This window comes from Hylaeus volcanicus, chromosome 1 (assembly GCF_026283585.1).
Source record: "Hylaeus volcanicus isolate JK05 chromosome 1, UHH_iyHylVolc1.0_haploid, whole genome shotgun sequence".
Taxonomy (NCBI): domain Eukaryota; kingdom Metazoa; phylum Arthropoda; class Insecta; order Hymenoptera; family Colletidae; genus Hylaeus; species Hylaeus volcanicus.
Genome location: NC_071976.1, coordinates 12,066,594 through 12,086,963, shown reverse-complemented (window position 1 = coordinate 12,086,963; position 20,370 = coordinate 12,066,594). Strand labels below are relative to the sequence as shown.

At 36.0% G+C, this 20,370-nt stretch overlaps 2 protein-coding genes across 3 annotated transcripts in view; one reads left to right on the top strand and one right to left on the bottom strand.

Annotated features, from left to right (window-relative positions):
- LOC128874868 (R3H domain-containing protein 2-like) overlaps positions 1–20,370 on the top strand; it is a 116,418-nt gene that overhangs the window by 12,698 nt on the left and 83,350 nt on the right. The window lies entirely within an intron of this gene.
- Positions 16,353–17,978, bottom strand: LOC128874958 (uncharacterized). Its single transcript, XM_054120174.1, has 2 exons — positions 16,810–17,978; positions 16,353–16,452 (listed from the first exon to the last, which is right to left on the bottom strand). Exon 1 carries the CDS (start codon positions 17,860–17,862, stop codon positions 16,822–16,824), a length of 1,041 nt encoding a protein of 346 aa, XP_053976149.1. The 5' UTR covers positions 17,863–17,978; the 3' UTR covers positions 16,353–16,452; positions 16,810–16,821.

The window sequence follows — 20,370 nt, the reverse complement described above, 5'->3', positions numbered from 1 at the left end:
ATTGGCGAGAAATAGTCAGACATGAACGAATTGTATTGTGCCCTAGACAATATGTACGAACTCCGTAAGTAGTATTGGCGATAAATGGTCAGACGAGTTGTATTGTATCTCAGACGATATTAACCCTTTGCACTCGAGGCCTTTTTTAAGTATCTACCAGCAACTCGAGATGCTTTCTTAGCATTCTATTGTCACGAATGCTAAGCTTAGATTGACTTCGAAAATGAGATCTCTAAGATGGAAAGGTTTCAAGGATGTTTAGTCAAATTTGGAGGAATAAGGCACTAGAATTGCTGAAGTTTGAATCTTGAGCGCGGAACAGTATTAACTCTTTGCACTCGAGGCCTTTTTTTTATGGTATCTACCAGAAACTCGAAATACTTTCTTAGCATTCTATTACCACGAATGCTAAGTAATCCAGGTTTTAGAATAAGGTCACCTTTACCTTACCGATACCTGTACCTTATTGACACTTCGAGCTCCAAAGAAATTAAACCTGAAGAAACATTATTGCTGATAGATTTGCTGCGTGAAACCTAATTACGTCTCTCAAGTCATCTCTCGAGTGCAAAGGGTTAAACCTCAACTTGGTCATTCCACCCTACCGAAGAATTTAAGATATCAACCTATGTATATAACTGCAGCAATTATCGCGATTCACGCTCAGCTACTTTTCTCGGTGACCAGCTAATGCGGTAATGATCGTTTCGTGTCTCGTTAAAAGTTCATTAGTAGACTGCTTTTTTCTGCTCTGGAGGTAATAACGATTTCGCAGTGACTTAGGCCAGCGTGGTGTCAGGCGCGCGTTTGCAGTGATTAAGCCTACGTAATGGTCACGCGTTGACCTTGTTTAAGTAGCGACGCTTGAAAATGATCCGCCGTCTCGTGTATGGCGAACGAACAAAATTTTGTACTCGTAATGAATAGACTGCGAATTTTATGTATTTATGATGTACAATAATATATGTAGAAAATATACGTAAAATATACATGGTGTATGTTGTATATATTTTACAATTGCTATAATAATATTTATTTCATTTTGCATAAGTGCATACATGCATATAAACATCTGAATGTACATAATGTATGTTGAATATATTTTACAGTTACTATAATAATAATCTTATTTCATTTTGCATAAGTGGATACTGCATATATGTATTGGTTATGTTTAACATGTATTTATTATATTAGTTTATATCATACATGCACAAAATCCGCAGTCTAGTAATTAATATCCAGAATGGAATTGTAGTGGAAGGGTTACGTAATATTGTTTATTTTATTCGTGATAAACGATTATTTTTAAGACAGCTAACGGAAAACATTATTAAGTTAAGTCCAACTACAACGAAAGCCATGCCTAAATTTAATACGACCGCAAAGGGTTAAACATCGATGAAGATCTATGTTGCCACGGGCAAGTAGTCCTCGCGGCGCAGTCCACGGCCTTTATCCCGCAAGGTCATCGTCGAGGCGAGCAATTGAGATGACTCACGCGGGATTCGCCGAATAGTTCGGTCATTAAGCGAATCGTGGTCGCATCGATCCGAGCCTTCGCGAAGACGAATAACGGGTTACTGTGGAAGGTGGAAGGTGGAAAGTAGGGGGTGCCGATTTTTGGCTCGGCTGGCACAGGAATCGCTCGCCCACGCGCCTGTGGGCGAATCCAGCGCTGCGAGTCACGCTAACCGCGCGGCGGAGGCCCTTCTTAATGCGGCATCACACGTGCCCACGCGAAGAAGGTTCTGTTCCGTTAACCTTCTCTCCAGCAATTGTCGGCCTACCACCGTCGAGATTCGATCGAAGGTAGTCGTGCTCGAGGTGAAGGTCAAGTTCACCAGTCTCCGAGTCGGCCTATCTCCGTGATTCGCGAATCGGTGCAACCTTCTCGCTCGGTGTCGCTCCAACGATTCCCCACTGGCGCGTGCGGCTTCATTTTCCTGATTAATCAGTCGGCTGTGTTGGACAGGTATACTTGTCACGGAGAAGCGGCATTATTTCGTGCCATGACGAGTGTACTCGTCGTGCGTGAAATTTAGGTTGTTTAGTTTTTCGTTTAACCCTTTGCGGTCGTATTAAAAGGCATGGCTTTTGTTCTGGTCGGAATTACACTATCATTAATTTTAATACACCATTACACCTGTAACTTTTCCAAAAAAAGACGAACGTAATTACTGATTGCCATACGTACACAAATGAGTCGAGCTACTAAATATTGTAAGGGATATCTGCACTCACTCAAATCATACCACCATAATACAGGGTGAGTCCGAAGAAACAGAACACCTAAATATCTCCGTTACATTTCGTTGTACAAAAAAACTTCTTAGGACAAAGTTACACTATTTGAACGCCCACATATAACGGTGTAAGGGAAAAAATTTTCAAGGTTTTTTTTTTTTTATAAAATTTCAAGGTCATCGACGTTTTTTTAAATGGAATGATATATTTTCGTTAACGTAATGTTGTAGCTGACAAAATAACCCAGAATTCAACCCAGAAAAATGGAATAAATAAAATTCAACGTGTAAGATTTGCTTTATTCCTGTTACGCAAAATGTTCAAAATATTTTAAATATTCAAATTAATGTTAACTTGAGCTGCTATACATTCAAATGTATCGCAATACACAACATAATAACAGATTCGGTGTTGACAGGAAGACATTTATAATATACGTACCTTTATCTATGTGTTTGTACACATTCGTGTTTACAACTGCTGATCAGTCTGAAGACGTTCTTGCACTCTGATTTCTAATTCTAATGTTTCCTAAGATTTCGAATCTATCAGTACGTTTCACGATGTACGTTTCACGATGTACGTTTCACGATGTACGTTTCACGATGTACGTTTCACGATGGGTTACCCGAAAGAAGATAAAATTGATATGATTTTCATTTATGGAGAAAGCCGATAGTGTTTAAGAGAAGCAGTGCGGTTGTACAAAGACCGATTTCCTAATCGTAATTGTCCATCATAAAGTAAATGAATCTTATACGTTGAATTTTATTTATTCCATTTTTCTGGGTTGAAGGTTATTTGTAGGTCATATTGTAGTACATGGATGAATTCGTTATTTTGCCAGCTACAACATTGCGTTAACGAAAATATATCATTCCATTTAAAAAAACATCGATGACCTTGAAATTTTATAAAAAAAAAAAAACCTTGAAAATTTTTTCCCTTGCACCGTTATATGTGGCCGTTCAAATAGTGTAACTTTGTCCTAAGAAGTTTTTTTGTACAACGAAATGTAACGGAGATATTTAGGTGTTCTGTTTCTTCGGACTCACCCTGTATAATTGTTGTAAAGTACGTGATGTTCACAACTTGCCAGATAACGAGGTTTACAGCAAAACAGTATATGATCATCACAATATCTCTTGTAAAATCATCTTGACGAATACGCTCGAGAAGAACGAATTATAAATAAAAATTATCCGTGGGATGTACTGGAAAAGAAACGTAAGGCAGTTAAAGTTGAGAGTTTAGAAAAATTGATGGTTAGAATGTCCCGAATGTGGACTGCTAAGGGTGGCTATTTTAATGACTGTAAAGAAGATCAGCTGTCCAATTGTTTTCAAATCCTGTCAATGAGTTCAAATATGATGTCAAATAAATGTTTTCAATTTAGTTGTATATATAGAGAGTACTTTAAGCAAAAAGAAACAAAAATTGATTTTTTTAAATGGCCCTTTAACAGCGAAACGATAAATAAAAACAGTTGTCCGACCATTGCAGCTGGAAAACAGATAAGGCGACATACGAGACGCTTCTCGAGGTCCGTGAAAATGAAAAGTGGCTGCAGTGGCCCTCGATTCAACGAGGGTAGCGTGTTCGAGTTCTATAAGAAACAGAATTGCTTCCCTAAGGACCTAGCCTTCATCCTCCTAACGAACCTTTGGCTTCTTCGACACCCAGGGTGTCGCAGAATCGAGTATCGACTGTTTTACAGACATTGCATCGATGTACAGTGGTTTGAAATCGTAAAAACCTGGCCAAAATTCAAAAAGTGGAAGTTGCTGTATTGAAATGAATACAATGCCATCTTGTTTAGTAGCAAGGAGTGCATTTCAGGTAAAAATTTCAGAAAGGTATCTTTTGTACATGACATGGTAATCAGCGACCACAAAAACCATAATGTACCAATTTTTACGCATATCTAATACAATTTTAATATACATGTCGGCCATATTGGATACGCCATTTTGAATTTCGAAATTTTGATGTTAGATTCGTCATCAACGACCACAAAAAATTTATTGTATCAATTTTTACGTAAATCTAATCAATTTTTAATATAAATGTCGACCATATTGAATCCGCCATTTTTAATTTCGAAATTTTGATGTCAGATTCGTAATCAGTGACCACAAAAATCATAATGTTCCAATTTTTACGCAAATCTAATATATTTCTAATATACATGTCGGCCATATTAAATCCGCCATTTTGAATTTCGAAATTATGCAGCAGATAATATTCATGTTTTTAAGCATATGTTCCTGTAAGTCTCAATTGTAATTTGGCCAATGGCAATCACAACTATTTAATGGGACATATATGTTCCACTAGGTCGAAAGGGTTAAAAGAATTATTAATGTATTTAATGTATTTAAAATATTTTAAAGAATAAGGGTAATTTGACTAGAGCTGTATTGTCTTCTCTACCAAACCTACGACAAATGAAGGTTTAATGGTGGACGTTCATAGTTCAACTATGTGAACAAGGTTAAAAATATTATTCGAAAAGAATTCTTCGAAATGAATGAAATTTTTGCTGGAAAAAAGTGTCAAACTGTCAACAATAATTATGACATGTATCATGATAATATCCTTATAAAGTAGTTGAATTTATTAAAAAACATAAGCCAAAAGATTCTTTGTAAAACTATATTCTGTTGTACTAAACAAATGCATACCTTTACGTCAATTATTTCAAATATTTCGAAAAAGACGAAGAACATTAAAATAATAACAAATAATAATCCCTAACTATTATGTTCTGTACATTTTCTAAAATTTTATTTCGTTCATTTAATTAATGTCATGAAAAAAGACAATGCGTAATTTTACTCTTTCGATAAACAATATGGTAAAAAACGCCTAAAGCCCCTTTTTTAAAATGTTTTATATAAAGTTGAATACTCCAAAAATGATCCGTTATTATAACTTTCTTTTCGTTGAATCGTCCATTTAGAATATTTTTACGTCGATAGGAAAGTACAGTTTGTGGAGTTTCAATTAATATTGAAAAATAATTGAGCATACGATAATCTACGTCTATAAATAATTAATTATAGTTCGCATTATTGGTGGTTTGATATAAATCTAGGAGAAAGCAATTTGTCAAACATTAAAGGCATTTTTGTTTCCCTCGTCTGTTATTTTTTTGCTGCATTGACCCGTACCGACTATGGAACTCGAAAGCTTACTTCCTGAATGCTGGGTGCATGCAAGTTTTATCGTCCGTTCGAATCACGTGAGGAGTACACGTGCGTCTATAGTCAGCCGACGCTGACCTATGGCATTCCGCGTCATTTCGAAGAACATCGGTGCCTGGGTATGAATTCTGAGTCATCGCACTGGTAAACAGGGTCACGTTACATCATTTATTTCTCCCCCGTTGACGTTTCGTCGGTATTGTTTGTTGTAACACGATTGCTCCAGAAACTGCGAAAATTGATTATTTAAATAGGTTGTTACAGATTGTACCAAAAGGGTATTCAGTATTTCGTTTTTTAACAGCTTGGTAAGGGTGACAGTCTTCATTTCTTTCAGGTTGCATTTATTATTCAGGTCATGTTTCTTCTGAGTGTCTGAAATAACGAAAAAATAAGTTTAGAAGTCTAGGAATTAGGATTCAAGATTAAAGATGTTTTTTAAATTTTGTAAGTAAAGAAAAAGCCTTAGAAAATTTAAATAGCATCCTTAATTCTTAATCCTTATATTATTTCCGATATTATTTAATCCTAATTCCTGATAGAATAACTTGAGAAGTAAATAACTCCTGAACGAAAAGTTTGCAAGGATGTTTTTCGAGAAAATTTTTTTTTATTTTGTGGGTTCTGAATTCATCTTTTAAATTTGGCCATTTAATCCGGGAACACCCTGTATATTGTTATCTTATCAATAAATCATTATAGAATATTTACATATCTTTATTTTATATTTTTTGGGTTGCGAGAAAAATCACAATCATAAATGGGGTCGTGAATGAAACAAGTTTAAAAAGCCATGGTGCAGAGTATATTCAATTTTTATATTTTATTATAGATGAAAGGACGCGTGATTAAACGAGAAAGATGATGTCGTTTATGTATCCACCACACCTATGGTGACAGCCGTTATTTGTTATTAAGGGGGTAGCTTACTTAGAACGGTCCGAGAAAGGTGCATGTTTGTAAATTTTGGGGGAACAGACGGAAAATTCTCTGGTAACAAGTTTCAGGGTATTCGAAAGAACGTTTCTCGGTGTATACGTCGCAATTTTTGTATTAAATTTCGGATAACCGAGCTATAACATAGTGTAATTAGCGAGAAATATTCCTCTAAGCAATGACAACGTCGCAACTTCGTCAATTTAAGATATCTTTTAATACAAAATTTGCGACGCGTGCACTTAAAATTCTTCTTTTGAATACCCTGAAACTTATTACCAGAAAACGTCGAAACCATTTGTCCCCCAAAAATTGATAAATATATATCTGTTTTTAGACCGTTCTAGGTAGGCTTACCCTCTTAAAGAACAAAATCGTAAAGTTCCTTATGAGAAACCTTTACTGTAGGGGAAATTGGTCGACTCTGCCTTTTAATAGATCTCTGGTCCCGATACAGATTTGAAATGGTCAATAAAGCGTTAATAAGCCCTTTTACGGTAAAATTTTATAGGCTGGTGAAGTAAGGGTCGACAATGAAACAATTTTCGAAAATATAGACGAAAGGGTGCTCGATCGTTTGATCAGGCTCGCGTCATGGTACCGTAGTAAATTGTGTTCGCCCGTATTCGTTGTACTTTCCGTTTCGTCATCGCGTGCGCCCTTCGCTGGAAGGTTGATCTTTCGATATCGGTCGGTGAGATCGCATGGCGCACAGTCGTCGGAAATTCTAACAAGCTAATCAAACGTGTTTCTGTGAACTTTAAAATGCGATATTCAGTCACTGTCACTTGAAACCGTACAGTCAGCGATACGATCAAATTTTTTTTATGAAACAAATTGAATTGTAACATTTGTACTAAACGACTACATAGTTTGATGTTTCTTTGTTAGGTGTGTGTATATAAAAATATAATTAAAAAAAGTGCGTGCAGTTTATGGAGTTTATATGCGGTAGATGTGAAAGTTTGCATTGTAGGTAATCTGCGAGAGAGTGAAACGAGCACACTATGGAGGGTTAAGAATTATTTTTTTTTTTTTTTTTTTTTTATTATATAGCTTTTTGTTCAATTGTGATTCAGGGTCATAGAGGAGGACAATAATGATAAGACACAAAAGTTTATCTCAATAACTGTATTAAATGTAGTAGCCACTGTGTAATAGCCATGTGGCTGCGGCAATGAATGAAGTACATGCAGTGCTCGCACTCGTGCGAGGTCAAACATAAGAAAACCTTCAAACAGGTGCGGGATCCCTCGCTCTAAAGCCGCGCACTTTCAATGTCTCTCCAACACTTTCCCCTCCAAAGTAGATACTCTCTTTCATATACTTCTTTAATCTAAACCTAATAAAATTATACATTTTTCTAATTTCATCTTGTGTAATGATTTAGTGAATACGTTCGCTATCATTTCGTTCGCACTTTTGCACTTTTGCACTTTACACTTTACACTTTACACTTTACACTTTACACTTTACACTTTACACTTTATACTTTACACTTTACACTTTACACTTTACACTTTACACTTTACACTTTACACTTTACACTTTATACTTTACACTTTACACTTTACACTTTACACTTTTTATATCTAAGGATCTTATTACAAGTTCGCAGCTATTAGCTCTCGATATTATTCGCGACGAAAGATTTTTCGTCACGAATAATACCAATTACTAGGTCTCACCACGTGGAGGTTGCTGCGACTGGAGACCCGGAGATAGAAGGAATCAAACTTCCTTCGATCTCCCTCTACATACAGTATACACACATAGATGCATACTCTACATAGAGTCGACGAGCTTAATACTAAGTACGAAACCGTGGAAATCAAAGAAAACCAAGTCCCTTTGATTTCCAAAGTCCAAGTCTGGCTCTGCCAAATAATTATTTGAAGTAAGAGGAGTGAAGCTAAATCGCGACACGGCGCGACCATGAAACTGGATTTACAGAGTCAGTTCCGTTTCCTCTGGTCGGTCTGATTCGAGAGAAAGACGATCAACGTCTCCGCCAGTACTCTACCCCCTGCAAACCTGCTGCCGAGGGTCCAGGTCCCGACCTTACAGTGTACGACGTAGGTAGCACCGTGTCGGTTTGCCCTGCCCTTGCGACACCAGCTATGTCTGACGGTCGTAGACCGTCCGAAACGGAGTTCTACTCTTTGCACAACGTCAGGAGTCCAGGACACAACTTGCATCCGTCTGACGGCTCTTTTGAACTGCGCTGCGCCGGGAGCCTGGGCTTCGCCTGACGCGTACAGAGAGTACAAGATTCCTCGGAGGCGTCGATTGACCCTCTCTCAAATCAAACCTACTAGGGCCAAGCATTTGACTTCCAGACCACGGACATCTAAGCAAATGTCTAAAGAGTCTCAGTTTGTGGTTGATACACTATTTAGCTTCTTCATTTCACCGCCAAAGTGCGGAGCAGTCAGTTTACATGAATTGTCATTAGGGTCTGAACGTCTGCACTGTTGAACACAGCATTTTAGCTGCGCATAGTTGGAAAGCACCGAATTTGATATTATGTTACACAATGTCACCTTGCACTATACTGGAAAGGACCTTCATGTACTGGCTACTCATTTTGATTTCACATCTTTTTCTACTTTCTTGAATTTTTTTAGGGGGATCTTCTATTTTTCTATGATTACTCTTTAGGTCCTCCACTTTCTCATGTACTTCACGTAATTTTTTTACTTTTTTGAAGTTTTTTATGGGGATCTTACTTCTTTTTACAAAGATAATTTGTATAGTGAATGCCTTCAAATAATAGAAAAGTTTGAATCCTTTAAGGTTTCAAAAGTACGCGGAACGTATTGTAGGAAGTGTCATTGCAAGAAATTTATTAAAGAAAAAATGTAATCACTTTATCAGTAACATTTAAATGCAACAAGATTTTCTGTCATGTGTCGTGGGTACTTTTGAGAAATTAAAGGACTAAGTCTGACCTCTCTTTTTCTATATTATTGTAATACAATAAATTATCTATTACAAATAGTGGATCTCTGTTCATTTCCTCATTTTCTCATTATTTAAATTTGTTACAAGACATGCGTCCTGTGAACGTATGAACTGTATTCTAATACAATAAATTATGCGTTACAAATAGTTCATTTCTTTTTTTCATTTTTCGCTTCATCTTTAATATTTAAATTTCTTGCAGTGAGACATCTTGCCATGCGTTCTGTATCCTTTTGGAAACTTAAAGAAATGAAGCTGGTCTCTTTCCTATATCTGGCTTCTGACACATTATGTATATTGTAGACTCTACACTTAATATAATAAAAGACAAATGTATTTTTATTTTAAGCTCTACATTAATTTGCAAGTAAAATAAGGTTTGTATGTGTTATTTACAAATAAAATTAATGTCATATGAGTAACGCACAATTTATTATATTACAATACCAGATTCAGTCCCTTAAGTTTTCAAAAGCACGCATAACGCATGGCAGAAAGTCTTGTTGTAACAAACTTAAATGTTAAAAATGAAGTATGAAATGAAAAAAGAGGTCTACACTATTTCTAACCCACAATTTATTATATTATAATACCAGTTTCGGTCTTTTATGTTTCCAAAGTATACACACTGCATCGAAAAATGTCTTGTTGCTAGAAATTGAAATGTTCAACATGAAATGAGAAATAAAGAAAGAGATCCTCTATGTGTAATGCACAATTTATTGTATTAGAATAAAATTCACAAGTATGCACAACGCGTGGCAGAAAATCTTGTTGTAACAAATTTAAATGTTAATAATAAAGTGGGAAAATGTACAAAGAGATCCACTATTGGTAACGCACAATTTATTGTATTATAATTCCAGTTTCAGTCCTTTAAGTTTTTAAAAGTACGCACAATGCATGTCAGAAAGTCTTGTTGCAAGAAACCAAATGTCACAAATCCAAACTGACAGTTACAGGTTAGAAATGAACGAGCAGCATGAGTGACAGCCATATTACAATTCCGACCGACGAGCCTTGCCGACTGATTCCGAGAGTCGACGAATCGACGAACGGCCTTAGCTCCAATTGGCTAAATGTTGACGAAAAATTTCTTGTCAAAGGAAAAGAAAAATGCTGCAGTTTTTGACACATTCATGATATGATATTACAATATCTCTGTCGTTCGTGGACTGATTTTATTGATTTTGGTTTTATTCGAAAGCTTATGTGCGATTTACATGAGAAAAATGCCTTTAGATTTAGAAAATACAGCAGGCGTGACGAGATATTAATGACAGAAGTTTCAGGTTAGGTTGAAATCGCGTTTTCTCGAGTAAAAGATACACGGTAGCGCCAGCGCCAGGCATATACGGGGAGGCTATTTTTTCATGTACTTGGCGTGGAGACGCTACCGCGTCTCTAGACAATGACGGTCAACTATTGTTGTGGTTGTCCATTATGTCCACTAGCGAGCGGATCACCCTGTACATATGCAACCGCGTACCAGCTGATCAGGACCCAAACAGCGCGCACACCAAACAGAACTTGCACCTGTACACTTCAGTAGTTCATATCTCGATAACAAAGCCTCAGATTGCAGAATGTTAAAGGACATATGCGTTCATAGCACCGAAGCGGTTCAAGTCGTAAAGTAGCAAGAACAAACAAACGCGGTATAGTTGTTACGTTGACTTAACGAACATTTATGCAAAGTTTCATCGAAATTACCGTCTAACGGTTAGCGATATTCCCTTGTTAGTCCTTCTGGTACTTCCACTCTACAATTACAAATAGGGAAATTAGCATTTCAACTGGGTTCTTGAGGTTTCCAACTGCACTGCGCGGCTTGCGGAATCGACGAAACTTTGCGAACTAACAATTACCTTTGCAAGACGTTCGCTGAGGGAAAAATGAATAGAATATCGCAGCGAAATCGTTGAATTATTGATTCCAGCTATTCGGTTATCCCGATTCGCGGCCGGTGCTATTCGTTTTTATTTGCGACGAGGCATTTTCGCGTACGGAGATAGAGCGAACAGTGGGAAGCACATGGGCAACGACCTGAAATTTGCATAAACCCCTCGCTCGATAGCGAGCACGATGTCTCGCTCCCAGTACCATAAGATACAACGACCGTACAGCGCTCGTGTTTCTTGAATTTTTTATACGACAATTGGCGTTGTTTTGAGACTACTGCACGAGGAAATGCACCTCGGACGATACGCGATCGTGTCGCATCAGCCGGTCAATTTCACTTCTGATTGGGTCTTATACCTGAAGCTCCGTTCACAACCGCAATCTCTCGAACGGCTAAAGGCTTGCCAATCGTTCGACAATTGAACCATCTATGTTACTCTTATGCCACGAATCAACTACTTTTTCTATTGTCCTCGTTTCTAATTCTCAAGGCATGAATATTTTAAACTGAAGAAAATCTATTTCATTTCATTTATTGTTGATTTCGTTTCATTTCATTTATTGTTCATTTCGTTTCATTTAATTTATTATTATTAGACTGCGGATCTTTATGCATTTATAGGAAATTTGATTGTGCAAGACCCTGCAGAATGCAAACAGCATGCAAGAATATAAAAAAGATCGAAAGTAAGTTCATGTTATAATATTTACAGAATAAAATAAATTCCTATCTAGGTTCAATTTTTGTAAGCACGTTCGCGAAGATTTTATTTTGCATAAAGATCCGCAGTCAAGTTATAACAGTTTCTATGTATAACAAATTTACATTGCAATATTTGCAATGCATACAGTAACATTTGATCTACGATTAAATATTAATAATAATCACGTTTTAAAATAAGTATTCATCGAACACAGAAGTGAATTACAAGTCAATTTAAATCGAAATAGTCTCGTATGATTCATATTTAATTAAATAATAATCAAATGAAGTTTTGTTAAAAACCTCCATTAAATAAATCCATGGAACAACCACCACCACGTAACTTGAAGTGGAGTTTGCAATTGTGAGGCTAGCTTAATGTTCGATGAGAAATAAACGTGGGTGCAAAACGTCTGGTTTCTTCACGTGTGCCTGGAAACTTCGAGTCAATGCGAAATGCATCATAACAGCTGAATAATGCAGCAGCGACGAGCAAGGCACGCGCTAAGACTTCCATATAAATGTATCAAGCGTTCAATTTTCACAGTTAGTGTCTTTCAGCTAGATGTTGGATGGAATCATTTTCTACTGAGTCGGAAGATCTTTTCCCGAACAATTTGCTTCGCACGAGTACAGGTATGTTTGATCGTGCAGCACAAATTAAAGAGTGAACGCGCTTCTTGGGAAAGTGTTGGATTTTAGAATGGGTTTGAATAAACCTTACTTCAACTTTATGTTAAAAGATATTCATTATTATATTTGGTTTTGAATAATTAAAGTAAAAGTAATACAATAATGAAAATAATAAACTTAATACAAGTTCTCTCATACTGATATCAAACGATACTTGTTAGTCTCTCAGATACCATCACACTCACATATTACATTCTGTATAGTACTGCCCTCGCCTACTAATAATAATAATACTAAGAATACTATAATACTAATTGTTGGTTTTAGATAAAGCAAGATTTAGCTTAACTCTGCTCACGAGTGGTATCATGACTAAAATCGTATCATGTAAAGTTCAAAGCGCTATTTGATTCGCAGTTGGTAGAACGCACGTCGCTAATTGTATTCCACTAATCGGAAACCTCACACTTTCCATACATCTGTCACAGTATTGAGAAGGGCTTGAAGAACGTTTTGACGCTGGGATCGCTTCGTGGATTACTTACGAGGCCGCGTATTTTACGCGCGATAAATTTTGATAAAATTGTAAAGAGATATTAGGTTTGGCAAAAGGTTCGATTTGTGGTAATTGTTGTCTCTCTGCAAATGGGAGGGTTATTAACTTCACGAGGACTTGTACAAACGCGGAAACATGATATTGGAAATGAGGTATCATGGAAAGATAAAATACTGTAGTATCGCACTTTCCATACTCGAGAATAAATCAAGGCATTTGTTTCAAACAATTAAAAAAAAAAAAAAATGGTTCAGAAACTTTTTTTGTTCTGAAATAATTTTTATTTCATACTTCCATGTCTTCACTATAAGGACGTGAAAGGTCATTTTCATCCGTTGCCTAGTTCAATAGGTATATTTTTTTTGAAAAATAAAGGTAGCACAAAACTTTGAACAGCTGTAAAATCGACAATTTTTAAAATTTTTCATTGAGATACGTTCAAATATCACGAAAGACTACAACATATCCAAATTTCGTCAAAATCTGAGATGTTACTCCAAGAAAGGTTAGTCAAAAGATTAATAAGAAAATCGTTTCATTTAAAATGAAATTTAACCCTTTGCGCTCGGGTGGCGCCTCTAGGGCGACATGTTAAAATAATGTGGAAGACTTTAAATACTTGTTTCTTCTATACAATATAATATAACTTGGTTTATTTTATATAGTGAGTATATGTGGATATACATACAGGGTGTCCCAAAAATGTTGTAACACCTTGAAAGAGGTGGTTCGGGGGGTGATTTGAAACAACATTTTCGCTAAGGAAAAAGTAGTTTCAAATCACCTCCCGAACCACCTCTTTCAATGTGTTACAACATTTTTGGGACACCCTGTATATTTAGCAGCAATAAGTATTTTTACTGTTCTTATGACGAACTGTTTACAGTTTAGTTTGTAACATAAACACATCAGTTTATTGCTTGGTACAAATGAAAAAGCATCAAATTTCCAGTAAATAGGGAAATGGAAGAAAATCCCATCCCGAATAACGTCAATATTTAGTTAATTTAAATTTCGTTACTTTATATAAATAACTAATTTTTGTTGTTATATAAATAACTAATACTGTGTCTACTCTAGAGATTTCCAAGAGTATGTAGAATATCATTGATAATAAGAAATAAGTTAATAAATTACAATTTTCCATAGGTTTTTGGAAATTGATCGGTGCACGAATACTTTCTACACCAACTGTATCTACTGCAATGGTCAATTTGACAACCATAATAACTATACAAAATCATATTTCAACACGACATATGTAATTTAAAAGCGATTTTGTGAACGTACAATTTCAGTTTCACTCATATCAGAATACAGCTAATTATTAATTGAAATAATAATACATCGAATCATGAACGTTCGTGGATGTTTCTCTTTGAAGTAGAGTTTTTGGTTCCACAGAAATTTATTATAAAAATGGACCGGATTTGATTCTACAGAAAAATGCCTCGAGCGCAAAAGATTAAACCCGTTTTAGAGAATCCTATTTGGTCACCCTTGAACGAGTACGCGTGGGTTATAGAAGGATTGACTCGCACGGCCAAGGAGCTTCGGTGAAAATCGCTTCGACGTTAAAACACTCGCGTTATTTTTGGTCCAGAGGCCTACAGAGAGATATAATCTGTCAACTCGCTCGAGTCTCTCTCCTTCTCGCTTTCTCCTTTACGTTCTTTCATTGATGCTGGCGTCAGAGACTGGCCTGACGTAGTCCTGGACCGGTGCCAAAATTGACCAGGCCTCGTCGGGAATGTACGACTTAGTGGCTTTAACTTCGTTAAATACATACAGTCCACGTTGCTACACTGTCGTTGGAGCTCCGCGGACGGAATCAACAGGGTGTCCCTGCGCTTCTTTCTATTCCCTTCGTTTCGTTCCAACGCTCGTTCCGCATCCAATTTCATCCTTTCTCTGAATTACTATTTCTATGTACACCTTGTTCGTCAAGATTCGCCATACGAAACCTCTTCTTGTTTATTGAAAATATGCGGTACTGTAAGACTTCTTGGATGCAAAGGTTGTAGAAGAAATAGTTTTAATTTTTAAGGGGATATCCTGAATTAGGAGGTCTAAAAAAAGCGGTTTTTCGTGAATTTTTTTAGAATGGAAAAAAATAATTAATTCTATCGAACCTTTTATCCTATTTTCATACATATTTGAGTAGTCTGTACAAATTTTTTCAACAAGAAATATTCACATTGAGTCGACTGTGATGCACATTTGTAGGGCACCTAACAATTAAAATTTCCTATCGGCGGGAAAGATGCAGATCCTAATTTTGGTTTGACACAAGAAAACCAAAAGAAATTTTCATTTTCATACATTTTTCTTTTACGTGAACTAAGAAAACCCCGCAAAAATGGTGAATGTGAAATTACTGCAAGTTTTTAAAAAAAGAACGAGTTCTTTGGGAGAAAAAATTCACTTTAACTTGTTAAAAAAGTTGTTTAAAATTTTGTTTGGATGAATTTTCTTAGTTCACATAGATGAAAAATGTATGAAAATGAAAATTTCTTTTGGTTTTTTTGTGTCAAACCAAAATTACGACCAGCATCTTTCCCACCGATAGGTTAAAATAGGATAAAAAGTTCGATAAAATTAATTTCTTTTTCCATTGTAAAAAAATTCACGTAAAACCGCTTTTCTTAGACCTCATAATCCAGGATACCCCTTTAATTTAAGCACACAAATTACTTCTATTATTCCCTTTAATATATCTCTATACAAGCTGTCAATAGACTCCGTTTTTTTTTCAACTGTTCGGCTGTCGTTTGTTCGACAGATCCATGTCAAAAAAATTCGCAGAGTTCGATCCCTTTTGCACAGATCGCTAATAAATGGCAACTCATATTTGAATGCCCAACCTCGGCTCTTTCCTCACAAGTACCTATAATGAAAACATAAAATACTGATTTTATTAAACTTTATTTCTAAATGTCACGAGGAAGCTACGATTGTTACTGTTCGAGGACCTGGTCAAGATTGGGATTGAGAAATGTTTTTAAAGAGAAAAAGGTAGAAAGTACTTCTAGCTGTATGCACTGCGGTTTTCACATATCTGTTCAAGGGGGGAACCTGGTTTAGAACGCTGAAAATAAAGTGGTTTTTAAGAATTTTGTTCAGGAACAAAGATAAAATAGAACTTCGCTAAACTTTAAGGGCGTGTTATTACGTGTTCGAAGAATAAAAAAAAAATTTTGTATTAGGAATTAGTACTTTTTATTCCTGGTATTTACATAATCTTCATAAGCACTTCACCACGAAGAGTAACAGATTGTGTACAATGTAGCATATCCAATTCTTATCTGAAACAAAGTAAATTGATTTTTTCTTCAATGTTATGTAATTTTGTCCTATACGAGCTAAAAAAAGAATGCTAAAGTATAAAATTGTACAAATTATAGGACTTTTAAGAAAAAATTTGATATTCACGACAAAATTTCGACTTATTTGTAGAAAAAAAAGTTACTTAATTTGATTTTTTTTCAAAGTTCTTAGTTCATAGAGGACAATTATTCATTATCTAACTAAAAATCCTTGGGAAAAGCCGATCGGTCAACTAGATTTTTGTCTATCGTGTACACAAACCCCCGAAACATGGTTTCGAGAAAAACGTGTTTGAAGTTTTCGATACAGAAAAGTAATAGTTATTGAAAACTTACTGTAATCAGAGGTTAGTCTGCTATACCAGGCCCATACAGCAAGCCTTCCGGTTCCTCATGAAATTCGTTTTGTTGCATTTGAACCAGTCTGCAAGCTGTTCGAGCCTCCTTCGTGCTGCTTGATCTGCGGCGCTCCTGCCTCGAGATTCGTTGCGCGTCGTGCGTATCGGCAAAAAATTTGCTTTGTTGTCCTACGTTTATTTGTAGTGCGTTCATTATTCGAAGGATGGACGAGTACCCTTCATTAAAAATGCTGGCAGCAATGAAAGCGGCAATTTCGATAATTTTTAGGCCTGAATTTAAATGTTTCGGTGCTAGGCGCCAGACTGTAGAATTGAAACTTTCGTTCGAATTCTGGGTATGGCCACCTAAACATCGAATTAGCAGATCATCCTTCGAAAGATCTTCGTAAATAGGTCGTATGTGTTTAGCGACATCTCGGTGAAGTGGGGGTGGATGGTCGAACAATTTTTGTTGACCTGCCGCCTGAGCCTTCCGCCACTCGCACCAGCTGTCGGCTCCGATTGGACAATTGTCATGATTTGGATTTTCATTTGTGGAACACAGATGGTGTAATGTTGCCATTATGGCTTTTCTCATATCGGTCACGGAATCTACATTTCGTCTTATCGCTAGTCCATAATATGTGGTTAATTTTTTAATTAAAATGTCTGTTAATTTTCCTTTTCCACCAAGCTTTTCTGTTTTTTCTAAATTTCTGAGCCGTGTGCTCATCCGTTTTTCCACGTGTCCTACGCACTCACTTTTTGTTACAGGGTAATCATCGCCATATGGATTGCAATCTAAAATACCTTTGTACGTTTTGGAATCACCGTCTCCAATATAATTCCGATATTTGACTCCAAATTTCTCCTCCGACCTTAAAAACATTTCCTGTATACTATCGACCTCCATTTTACCCGCTGAACCATAGTGGTTTGCGAAACACTCTTCCTCGTGTTGTTCATACCACTCAATATATTCGTCGGTATCTCTCTTATTACTCCAAAACGTACAAGCCTGACAGTAGCCACTCTTTACGACGAAATCCATTACTTTGCCAGTGTAGTATCCAATAATTGTTGTAACACCGTATAATGACGTAAACCCACGTTTCTTCCATGATCCATCGCCAGATACTTTAAATTCTGTAGAAGGTCTTCCATGTTTTATGTTTTCTCCTTTTTCTTTTTCAGCGGCTTTCTTGGATAAAGCATTAAACACTGAACTTGCGGCTGCGTGTATATGTCGCACAATCAGATCGTATGTACTTATGCTTAGACCTTGACCCATATCCATAAGTCCACTGAATATGTTTATGCCTTCTCGGCTGATGCCTAACAACCTCATAACGAAGACAATTCTCCGATTTATTTCATATCTGGTATTAATTAACGGTCCCGAATTGATTTCTTTGCGGCCACAGTGGCATACAACATTTAGTTTAAAACCGAAACCGCGATTACCGGATTCTTCAAATTTAACTTTTTGTTTGCACTGAGCACAAATAAGCATTTCTGCAAGCGCGCCAAATACAGTTATAAAGTCCACGATTTTGTAATAATGCAGTGGATTGCAAATTATATCACTGCTACTCCCACTACTTAGTTTCTTAGCACTCGCACTTTGCTCCTTTTTATTTGCTTTATCGGAAGATCTATTCCCGTGAAATTGTCTCTTTCGCGGTCTTGATGATCGTTGGGACTCTCCACTCTTTGATTTTGGATACATTTTATCGCTTGGACGTCTTCTCAAACCGAAACTCAGAGCTCGACTGGCCTTTACTGATGACCGCCTCGAAACTTTCTCCGAAAACTTCTTTGTCATTTGAAACAGCTGACTCAACTAGGTACACTTATTTATAGGAAAAATGACTTGACCTACGTGCACACAAACGCTGACAAATCTGTGTTAGGGACATAAAGGTTTTGGAAAAAGTAGGGGTGTTCGAGACCGCTAAGGAAACTGCTACTGACCACGCGCCCGTATACTTGCGCGATGTGTACCTCTTTCTCGAACTGTATTTACCGAAACACTTTGAATTTTGCTGTATAACTTCAGGAATATATTCTATATGAATACTATTACTGATTTATGCAAAAAAAAATCGATAATTTTGAAATTCTAAACCAGGTTCCCCCCTTAAGAAGAGTCCTTGGTGACATTTGAAAAGGCAGGGCATATCCTAAACTTTCTCTTTTTTTTATGTTGCATTGATAGATGTATATATACGTATATTCTCTGTGTATTTATTTTTGTAATAAAATAAAATATTGGATTGTGGTACATATTCCAACATTGTTATGCGAATTACAAAGAGATAGATGGTATTGTGCGTCCATCTAACGAAGACTTTCTTCATACAACTGTACAGAAATATTATACTCACGTTTCACTTATTTGGAAATAAATGATTAAAAATGGAGTATTCTCTTGAAATTAATAAAATAGCGTATTGCAAATGAATAGTATTATTAATTATTTTCAATCATTCTGATTTTTAATGTAAACTTCAGTTATCTTTATGAACAAAATTGTCACATCTCTAATAACACAGTTAGATAGAGTAGTAGTTAGATAAATGAAACGAAAAAGAATAATACAGAATAAGAATGTACCATAAAGAAATCGTGTTGAAATAGAACAGTGTAATAATTTATGTTTGTTCTCCAAGAGGCCAGTTAATAGTTAAGTATATAATGGTAATGGTTAACTGATAGTTAGTATGCTATGTACAGCTAATAGTTAACTATAGTTAATAGTAATAGTCAACGAATGCTAGCTATTAAACAATTAAATGGATGCAAACGATGAAATGTTTACTAAACAATGAACTTTTTCCTATCGTTTAATCGCGACGCGAAAGTTTTATATATTTCAATAATTTTCTGTGTTGAAATAGTCGAGGAATTTTGATGTTTTCCTTGTATTAAATTCCATCTGTTTTGCGTCATTCCGTGATGATGCGAGTTCCAACAGCAAATATCAGACAGTCGATTGGACCAAATGTATCAGTGTCGCGGATTTATATTTAATCGACGCTTCTTGAATGAATATCTAAACCAAATTGTGATAGTCAAGAGGGAAACTCGAGAAGGTCGAGTGAATTTTGCTTCGATTCAATGATTCTGCCAAACAACATTATTTACTGATTCTCTACAATATAATTCAATTATTTTTTTTGTAAGATATATATATATATATACATATATATATGGTCCTTTAGATTCATGCAATTTAAGACCAAGAACTTTAAAATCGATGGTATAGTTTTCGAGATATTGAGCTGTTAAGAGTTATATTGGCTACCCTGTATACATATAATGTAAAAGACTTACTTTTATATTGAAAGATACGTGTGATTGCGACGTACAGTGGGCTGGATCGAAAAATCTAGTGAAATTTTGTTATAACTTCTGAACCATTGAAGATATTGCAATGAAATTTTCACTAAAAAATATTAAAGAATAGTGGCGCGAAACTTTAAATTTACTTTACTTCCTTATCAAGATATCAAATGGGGTTGACACGATGTCGAGAAGAAGGAAAACATTTTTTTGG